Source organism: Lipotes vexillifer, unplaced genomic scaffold, assembly GCF_000442215.2.
Source record: "Lipotes vexillifer unplaced genomic scaffold, Lipotes_vexillifer_v1.1 scaffold139, whole genome shotgun sequence".
In the NCBI taxonomy this organism is placed as follows: Eukaryota; Metazoa; Chordata; class Mammalia; order Artiodactyla; family Lipotidae; genus Lipotes; species Lipotes vexillifer.
In genome coordinates this window covers 824,777-835,543 of record NW_006793370.1, presented here as the reverse complement: position 1 = coordinate 835,543, position 10,767 = coordinate 824,777, and the positions used below count along the sequence as shown (strand labels likewise).

The following is a 10,767-nucleotide window of genomic DNA, read 5'->3' as shown; positions in this document are numbered from 1 at the left end:
ATATATATATATATATATATATATATATATATATATAATGGAATATTACTCGGCCATAAAAAAGAATTAAATAATGACATTTGCAGCAACACAGATGGACCTAGAGATTATCATACTAAGTGAAGTAAGCCAGACAGAGAAAGACAAATATCATATGATATCACTTTATGTGGAATCTAAAAAAAAGAATACAAAGGAACTTATTTACAAAAAAGAAATGGGCTCACAGACATAGAAAACAAATTTATGGTTACCAAAGGGGAAAGTGGGGAGGAGGGATAAAATAGGAGTTTGGGATTAACATATACACACGACTATATAGTAAAATAGATAAACAACAAGGACCTGCTGTGTAGCACAGAGAACAGTGCTCAATATCTTATAATAATCTCTAAGGTAAAAGAATCTGGAAAATAGTATATATATATATATATATATATATATGTATGTATAACTGAATCATATTGCTGTATGCCTGAAACTAACACAAGATTGTAGATCAAATACAATTTAAAAGAAAAAAAGGAGGAAAAGTTTAAAAGAATAAGATTAACATTTTTAAAGCTTTTAAAAATATATTCAAGAGGAGGAGCAGATAGCAGAATTGCGGAAGAAAATATTATTTGGCACTTTAAGTGAAAATATCTAGTCACAAGCTGGATTAAGAAGTGGCTGAAATTTTCTGGAAAGATCTATGAAGGAAGTTGAAGCAGGGAGTTTGACTGTGGTCATGTAAGGAGAATAGAGAGAGAGAGAGGCAAAAACCGAAGACCACAGATGACCAGCCCCCTTGGGGATGCTACTAAGTGAAAAATGGAAGAAACAATCAAACAAGTTAGGAGGAAAATAAGGAAAGAGCCATTTCACAGATGTCAGGCTAGTCAGAGGAGACCCAGTTTTCATATGGTTTAAACTTGAGAAGCACAGCATCTTCACACACTGTGCAAGAAGCATCCAAGTAAAAGGTTCAGTCACACACATCAGCCGCAGCTCATGTGAGCTGCTTTTTATTCAACAGACCCCAGAAGCATCTCTGAGTGCCCCACCCACTAAACAGAAGGCAGCTGATTGGCCCAATCAAAAGTTAGGGTCCGAACGGTCCTAGAGCCATTCCGTGCTTTCTGCATAGCGGAATTCCTGCCTACCAGATGCCAAAACAGTTGGTGAAAAAGTGAAATCAGACTTCATTCTGTGAGAAAACAAAGGCAGCCAATTTTCTCCCAAAAATATATTTTGACAATATTGAGTAAATCACTGGTTGATTCTTTTTTTCTTCTCACTTGGTTCTCTTTCTGGAACATTGGTGCAGACACTATAAAGTCATCCTGGGTATCATAGGAAGAGTACAGAAAAGGCTGCCCATTTATACTGTTCAAAGTGTATTATATGCAAGCAAGTTCAGATGTGGGTTTTGCTCCAAATTTACTGGTGCTTAAAATGTACAAAATCAGGCTGTTAAAATGCAAAGACACCGATGGGCCATATGGAAGTTATCAAGAGTTCTCTAGTAAGACAGTCTGCCAGCCAGCTTTTACTTGTTTAAACTGAGAGCTGCAGTCTGCCATCAAAATTGTTGTTGAACCTGTGGTGATAAATGGTAGTCGAAGACTTATAGGATATATTCAAGGTCAGATTTCATTGTTTGAATAGGATGCGAGAGAAAGAATTTAAAAAAAGAGGGACTGCTTCTCCAAGCCCTGCTAATGATATGCCAGGCCAGACAACAACATTTTAAAACAAAAGTGACATTCTCATTGATCAGAATACCTAGTGTACTATTCCAAGAAATTGCTGTTTAATTCCTGTGTTTTCAGGTCGTTGCAGCTACAACCCAAGGAGTTCCGCAAAGCATCCCTCCGCCGAGAATCATGGCCCCCAGCGCGGAGACTCTGCATGTGAGCTGGGATGTCCCTCCTAAGCCAAACGGCGTCATTAAAGAGTACCAGCTCAGGCAGGTTGGGAAAGGTCTCATCTACACTGACACCACTGACAGGAGGCAGCATACGGTCACAGGTGAAAAAAAAAAAAAGAGGAAAATGTACCGGAAAAGTCTGTCATTGTGGTTAGGGGGGCAAAGCCTCCCAGGGGTGTGCGTTTGATATATGAGGTCACTTCAGAAGGACGTGTTCTCTTGACATATGGTCAGGTCCCACTTATCCATGCTAATAGAAGAGCCCACACTGGCAGCAATAAGCCACAACAGCAGATAACTTCAGAAATAGTTTATAGTTGGCTTTGATATGCATTATTATGTGTAGGGTTTTTGCATCACTATCAAGTTCTTTTTTTTTTTTTTTTTTCAGACAAATGGTAAGATGCATTTTCATTCCCCAAGGATATACTCATAGATAATGGTGCTAGGATAGCCAAGAATGTACTGGAAGGCAGTAGAAAAATCAGCCAGAGGCTAACAGTTGTCTACTGTGTGGGTAATTAATACACAGAATAGTTGATAGTTGACTGGTTGTGACAATTTGTTGTTATTATTAGTAACATTAATTAATAGTAATTGTATTATTTTTGTTGCTTATTATAACATTATGTATTACAATTAGCTTTAATAATATAATAATAGTACAGTATAACAGTATAGTGTCAGATAATTACTAGCGATGATTATAATAATAATTAACATGTTTTAGTCTGAATGTCACTTCTGAAGGGAAACATCTGACTCACCAAGTCTAGATCAGCTTTCCTGATACACCATCACATCACCTTGTTTTATTTTCACCACAGACCTTTCACTGCCTGATAGTGTTTGCTTTTTATTTGTCTCTTTATGTCCCCCTCCACTGGAATGTAAGCTCCAGAATCGCAGAGACTGGCTCTACCTTGTTCAATACTGTATCTTTAGCACCTAGAACAATCCATGACATTTCAGTAAGTGCTAAATAAATGAGGAATAAGTGAATTTAATATGTGTCAAATACTGTCCTAAGCCCTTGACATTTACGATCTAATTTGATCCACATCACAAACCTATGGGGCAGAGAGAATTATTACCCCCATTTTACAGAAAAGAATATTTCAAGAGATTTAGTAACTTAGCTCATTATTTAGATCTACTGAATCATTCCAAACAGTGGTGTAAGTTTAGATTCTGAGAACACAGAGAAGAGTTTACAGACTTTCACTTTATCCCTATTGCCAGTAGCCTCTCCCCAAGGCCGTCCTGCGTGAATGCCTTCCTTCCATTAGACCCCGTACTTTGCAGGGGGCAGTGATACCAGAGATAACGAAACTCACATAGAAGTGCAGAAAGGCCTGGAAAAGCATGCCTGATTTTTCCTTAGAGGAGGCACAGGCCTTGCTACACAGGTGGAAAAAGAAATTCCACAGTTCGCTGACACACAAGCAAGCACTCGTGGACAGATGTCCACTGTTTTCCAAAAGTGTCATGAGCCTCCAGAGGGTGCTTAATAAATATTTGCGGACCAGCACATTGCGATCGTGATCTGAAGATCCCGAGCTAAGCCAAGGATAATGGGGATGGAGAAAGCCCTCATCCATTTAGATGATCAGATTTGTTCCTTAGATCCTAGTTCACTGAAGATGAAAATCATCACAAGCAATTGAAATGATGTTATTTTCCATAAAAAAAACTTACATGTATACGGTGCTTTATAATTTTAACAAGCCATTTGCATTTTGACTCCTGTGATTCTCATCACTTCCGTATAAAGTGAGGGACGTTTTTAATATCCACATGTGAAAGATGAAGCTGATAACTGGCCTACTCGGGGTCCCCAAGGCATTCACTGCCTCCATCTATAAGGAAATCAGAATACCATTTCATTACAAAAAAAAAAAAATACATGTAGCCTGCTTGCTGTGTTCTAGATAGTATATTAAGTGCTCCAAAATAAGATTGTTGCTCTTAAGAAGCTCCCAGTACTACTGACAAGTTAAGGAATAGCTTGCGTAAAGATACACCAACACAACTCCGTACAGAATGGAGTGGGAGAAATCAAAAGAATGACTGAGGATGGCCATGGATTGTTAATTACAGAGTTTTGAAAGCCAAGTTAAGGCCCATTAAGACTTTGTAGCAGTAAAGGTTTCACAATAAACTGGGATACAAGGATAAAGAATTCTCTTCTTACAGAATCCGTCTACTCAACCAGCAAGGGCTTTGAACTGTCGCCAGATGTACTGGTTTGCATTTTTCAGAAAACCAGAATTTACATGCCGACGGACCAAATTCAATTGAGAGGTTCAAACCAACAGGATCGATAGCCTCCTTAATTATAAAATAATTGCAAAGCTTCTTTAAATACCTTCGCTCTACCAGCTCTTCCTTTTATTATCATTTTTAATGGATATTTTCATGTCAGAGGATTTTATATGCATAACTTAATGGCAGAATTCCTCTTTTATTAGTATAAACATTTTAAAGTTTTTCTACCTAATTTTATTTTTTGTAGGATTAGAAAGTGAAAAAATAATCTGTTAGAATTCATTTTAAACAGATTCAGAGAGTACCTTGCTTGAGCACTGTAGCCCTAAAGAGCGATTTCTTTGTTAAATGAGGAAATAAACCTTCATTCAACAAAACCTCACCAAGTACAGTATCCTAATATGCAGTTCCTATGGGACAGGAATGGTGCCTGGCATTAGAGGATCTAAAACCCAAGATCTGTGTAGTGTTCACACATTTCATCTGCCAGGGAAAATTCAGTTCCGTGGTTAGCTGATGACTGATCAAATTCAGTAGGAAAGTATTTTATGATGAGAATGACTATTTTATTGAGTTCGTGGAATGAACTAAAATAATCAAATTTATTGCACATTCCATCTCAAACATTTGATCCAAGAGCTGCCTGAACCCTCTGGAGATAAAGGTTTTGCTTTTCTCATCATTCCCAAAACCTTGGCATTCCCTAAGTTACAGTCGAACACTGATGAAGCCGTAGCTCTAGTCATCCAGGAGCCTGAGAATCTAGGTCCTTACAAATGACAGAAGGGAGAGTGGGCACCCAGCATCAGCCGCATTGTCTCCATGCTTATTTTTAATTACCTCAAAGCTTTAGAAACATGATCCCGTAAATGCTTTGTGGGAATAGTGGCAAATGCACTCATCATGTGAAATCCATAAATTGCTTATAATCCAAGATGTTACAGCATCAGCCGCATTGTCTCCATGCTTATTTTTAATTACCTCAAAGCTTTAGAAACATGATCCCGTAAATGCTTTGTGGGAATAGTGGCAAATGCACTCATCATGTGAAATCCATAAATTGCTTATAATCCTCTCAAGATGTTAAAAAAAAAAAAAAAAGCATTAAGTAATTGAAGACAGGAAGTCCTCAGTTAATTATTTAGAGGTGTTATCAATGCTCTAAGTAAACTGAAGCGTTTTCTGCTATCTCACGGAGCCCAATACCATGGGGACCAAGGGGTAGCAGCCATCATCTTCTCATATTCGCTAATGCAAACAGCGCGTGGCAGCTTGTCAATAAAAGACCTTTTCATATCATTTATTACTAAACATGCCCACGGTCCTGCACAGAGCAATCAGGATGTCAGTGACGGCATTGTTTTACTTGGGTTGCCACGTATGAAACGTGGGCCTCCTGATGTAGCCATCGGGGCAGAGGAGGGGAGGAAAGGATTAATGAAATAATTGGGGCCACCAAGAACAAAATCAATTAATCATGTCGTCTTTAGCAGCAGACATGACAAGAGCTTATGTGTCTCTTAACTCTGGGGGAAATGTTTTCCATATAATTCACTGAAAGTTGCTTATCAAAAAAAAAAGTTGCTTATCGTTTCATTGCACTTAAAGGGGAAGAGTCACCAGCATTAAGTCAACAAGGAGAGAATGATTTGCCTTCCTTTCCCATCCTGTTAGAAGCTCATGAACACCTCCTGGGATAAAACAGCATAAATCCTAACAAGGCTAGTTGTAGCAGAAAATGTACTATTATTGCACTAAAACAGATATACTACATACCACTTTTGAAAAAAAAGAGGACATAGTTTGAAAATCAATATCCCCAAATGTGGACATTTTTACATGAGGATTTTACATTTAAATAACTCTACCATATGCTCCCATCGTATGCGACACTTGGCTCTCATGGTATTTATGATACTTTATTGAATATCCTTTCTCTTTGTCTCTGTTCTTCAACCAGGAGTTAAAGCTCTTTAAGGACAGAGGCAACAGCTTCCTGTTTGCCATTGTGTCACCTGTACTGTGATCTATCACAGAACCTAACATATATTAAGTTTTTGAAAATCTTTGTTGAATGAATAAACGTTGAATAGTATCTGAGTGACTAGATTCCATGTTGGTTGGATATAAAAATCACATTGTCAAACACAGCTAAAACTCAGCCGGGATGGGTGACAATTTGTGGGAACCAGTGCAAAATGAAAGCATGGGGCCCCTTGTTCAAAAGTTATTAAGAATTTCAAGACGATAAGAATTGGTTCAAGCACAGGACGCTTCTAAGCATGCGAGCTGGGGTGACTCAGCTTAGAGCATAGCTTGTGTGACCATGAAGCCAGCCCTGGTCTCTGGCAATCTGGATTTATTGGCAGTATAATTCTTTTTTTTAATTTAATTTTTATTTTATATTAAAGTATAGTTGATTTACAATGCTGTGTTAGTTTCAGGTGTACAGCAAAGTGATTCAGTTATACATACACATATATGCATTCTTTTTCAGATTCATTTCCCTTATAGGTTATTACAGAATACTGAGTAGAGTCCCCTGTGCTCTATAGTAGGTCCTTGTTGATTATTTATTTTATATATAGTAGTGTGTATCTTTAACTGAAACAGATAGGATGAAAACTGGGATGGCCCTCGTGTCCTCAGAACAGCTTTGGGAGCTTCTGTTGTCACGTGTGATGCTCTAGGCTGCATTTCCCCTACTACCACCTGACCACTGACCGCCAAGCATCAGACCTGTGAAAGTAGATGGGAGAATTCATTTTATTTTCATTTTTCAAATTCCGAGGAAAACCTTGAGCCTAAATACTTGCAAAAATAATAGCACAAGATCAACCACTATTTCTCCCTTTCTTTTACCATTCTTACATATATAATATTATAGCCAAAGAATAATAAGCAACAACCGCCTGGACACCAATATTTAAAGGAAAAAAAAATTCCCCTGGAATCCCAGATATTTCAAGGTACTTTGCCTGGGCAATCACTACTTCTGTTTAGTCAAGACAGTTCTAGCCAACTCCCTTCCTCTGAGATGTATGTCCTTGTTGTGGATCACTTGAAGCACAGACGTTGCTGCCACCTGATGCCACATTCTGTTGCTAGAGCAGAAAATTCTGCTCGAAAATGTAGGGTAAAAGAGGCTTCAGTCTAGTACGACACCAAACTCCAGGGAAGAAAAATATTTATCAAAATAGTGTTACAAAAGCAAAGGTCTTTCCTTGGATTATCTTAACAATAGTCTTAATGTTAATATATTTGGAAAGAGAGTCTGCCAAAGAGGTAACTCGTTCAGGAAGTAATTCTTGGGATGAATCTGATCACTATTATATTGGCAAGAGGAACCAAATCTTTGGTCTAGAATTTCACACCAAATACAGAATTAAGAATGCAAATAAGCTTGTAGCAAGTAGTCAGAACTGAAAGCCGTGAAGTTATTTCACTGGCATTTGCAAATGCAAGAGCCTCTTTGTTTTGACGTCCGATTCATATGAGACATCAACTGAACTCCTATGTCAAAGCCTTGATACAAAAATGGACAGTGCTGATGGCCCCTCTCAAAGAGTCAAGAAACTGGCTTGACTAAGCAGGATGGGGAACTGCTGAGGTCGTGCTGGATGATACTATCAAGAAAAGGGGACTCTAGCATGTGAGCTCCTGAAGTATTTTACAATCAAATTTTGTAACACAAATCATAATTTAAATCACCTTAGATGTCTCTAAAGTGATTCCATGATGTTTTGGTGTATCAGTTTTGAACATCCAGATTTTCACACGGAATGAGATTAATCTAAAATCGAACCCTGGTGTAGCTCTGTCATCACAGACAGGGTTGCCGGTAGATGCTGGAAATTCCTGGGAATCTCCATGAGCAGAGGTCACTCTGGGGGGAGTGAGATCCTGGGGGGAATCACTTAGTGAGATCCCAGGCAGGTGGGAGCAAAAGGCAGCTCTTTTCAGCAGCAAGGCTAGATGTGTGGTTCAGGTGGGCCGGGGCAAACATCCAGTTTGGGTGAACTGATGCCAGGACAGGTAACCTGCCCACAGGGTGGACAATACTTGGTAACCACCTAACAAAACCTTTTTGAAGTAACTCGGGTCTCTCAGCACTTGACCTAATTATTAACCAGGTTGACTGAGGGACTTGTGAAATTACATATTCGTTGGGACTATTTGATAATCTTTCAGAAAATAACAGATGATACTTAGAATAACTGGATGAATGCTTTGAGGCAGTGCTAGCTATCTGAAATTGGAGTGGACAAGAAAGCCTTTTCCTGACTAGCTGGAGATTAAAAATTAGAAACCAGCTGTTCTTTATAGAGTACATCCAATGTAACTTACATAGGTATGGATTTTGTTTTCCAGATCATCTTTTTTACGATCCATAGGCAGACTTTTTGAGGTGCCTTTTTAACACATATTTAGTCTTGAAAGGAATGTTACTTGAAAGTGTAATTGTAACGAGTTTGGTTATAGTATGCCTCTTTCCTTTATAAGAGAACACGATTCCCTTTAGGGAAGTTCAGGTAATTTGCAGCCACAGTAATCTCCACTCCACTGAAATGTTAAATACTTGGCTTTTCTCCATGCTTTTGTCTTTCTCGGTTCTACCCCCACTATTCTTACTCTTTTAGTTCAATGCTGAGCAGTTGAATGATGTTTTCTTTTTTCCTTCTACACTTTGACTTTAGGATTAAGTTACAGTCGGAACAGTTCCTTGGAGACATCTCTTTATTTCCCTCTTCTCATCCTGATCAATTCATGAGTAGTTTTCAATTGTTGTGCCCTTTCCACTGCCTGTTGCTAATATGTCATATGTATCTCATTTTAAGGACTACCAATAGGGGCTTCCTTAAAATGACGGCAAATTCCAGTTGAAATGTGTTGATTTTATTGAGCTTTACAGAGTCATATATATGAAAGGTCATCCAGTTCATGTAAATCATCTGTGCTTCCTGGCAGTCCATGCTTTCCTTACCGACTGTTTGAACCAAGCCTACTAGTAATCCAACCCTCTTAACGATAGGAAAAACACAACACCCAAGAAAGAGAATATAGAAAATAATGGATTCATCTATTGCCTTCCCTCAAGTTAGGCTGTAGTCCAATTTAGCAGTCTATACTCCCATGCCTGCAGTTTACAGATATGGAAACTGAGGCACCTAAAGGTCAGAGAACTGGCCCATGGTAGTAGTTAATAGATAGGTAAGGACTAGACCCAAAGAGTCTAACCTCAGACTCTGTTCTCCTAACAGCTATGCTGTACTGCCTCAGTACATGAATTGTGGTCATATTCCAAATGAAAATATTTAAATACCTAGTCCCACATGGATTTTTTATATTACTGGAAGTGTCACTGGGCTTTGAGCTACCTATGTCATTTTCCTTATAAGCCTCAGAAGACTGACCCAACTGTTCTGGGTCACATTTCTCAGCCCAACTGCCCAGATTTGTATCCTGACCTCACCCTTTCTTATCTCTGTGATCATATTGACTATAGTTCCCTATGCTATACAGTAGGACCTTGTTGTTTATCTATTTTATATACAGTCGTGTGTATCTATTCATCTCAAACTCCTAATTTATCCCTCTCCCACCCTTTTCCCCTTTGGTAACCATAAAGTTGTTGTCTATGTCTGTGAGTCTATTTCTGTCTTGTAAATAAGTTCAGTTGTACCCTTTTCTTAGATTCCCCATGTAAGTGATATCATATGATACTTGTCTTTCTCTGTCTGACTCACTTCACTTAGTATGATAATCTTCTGACTTCTTGACCAAGGCTTTCTACTCAACATTCAGTTCTACATCCTACCCACCACGCTTAATTCTAGTACTCCAATAGCTCCAAGGGATACATATTCCTCCACTAACTATGGCCCCGTCCTCTGCTAGACCAACCCACCCCACCAATTTAAACACCTGTAACAAACTCCTTGGTACACCTTCCTTGGTCTACCAAAAATCCCTCAAGGGCTAGTTGCTCCACTGTTGTACCATTTTCAAACATCTGTCTTCTAGTGTTCTGGGCTATTTATAAAATGGATGGCACTCAACCCCCTCTGAAAAATTCTGTAAAAAAAAAAAGACAATTTCTACTTGTTTTTTAAAAGTATTTATTTATTTATTCATTTATTTATTATTTACTTATGTATTTATTTTGGCTGCGCCAGGTCTTAGTTGCGGCACATGGGATCTTCGTTGCGGCATGCAGGATCTTTAGTTGTGGCGTGCGGGATCTTTAGTTGTGGCGTGTGGGTTTCTTAGTTGCGGCATGCATATGGGATCTAGTTCCTTGACCAGGAATCAAACCCAGGCCTCCTACATTGGGAGCACAGAGTCTTACCCACCGGATCACCAAGGAAGTCCCTCTACTTTTATGTACAGTAAATTTTCTTTTTAGCTACTGTCCTCGCTGCAAATACCCTCAATCTTCTAATCAATCTTAGTACACCTCTGCAATGACATTTTCTCTTCCTTTCCTAAGACCCATCCTAAAATGTCCTTCAAAAGTCTGAAACCAGACCAACAAGAACACAATGAGAAGCGCAGAATTGAGGCTTTTTTTTTTTTTTTTTTTGGTT

The 10,767-nt window shown here is 38.7% G+C and overlaps 1 protein-coding gene across 1 annotated transcript in view; it reads left to right on the top strand.

Annotated features, from left to right (window-relative positions):
* USH2A (usherin) overlaps positions 1–10,767 on the top strand; it is a 773,469-nt gene that overhangs the window by 590,217 nt on the left and 172,485 nt on the right. The window contains exon 54 of the mRNA XM_007466317.1: positions 1,815–2,013. Coding sequence (XP_007466379.1) covers positions 1,815–2,013 — 199 coding nt within the window. The remainder of the gene's footprint in view (positions 1–1,814; positions 2,014–10,767) is intronic.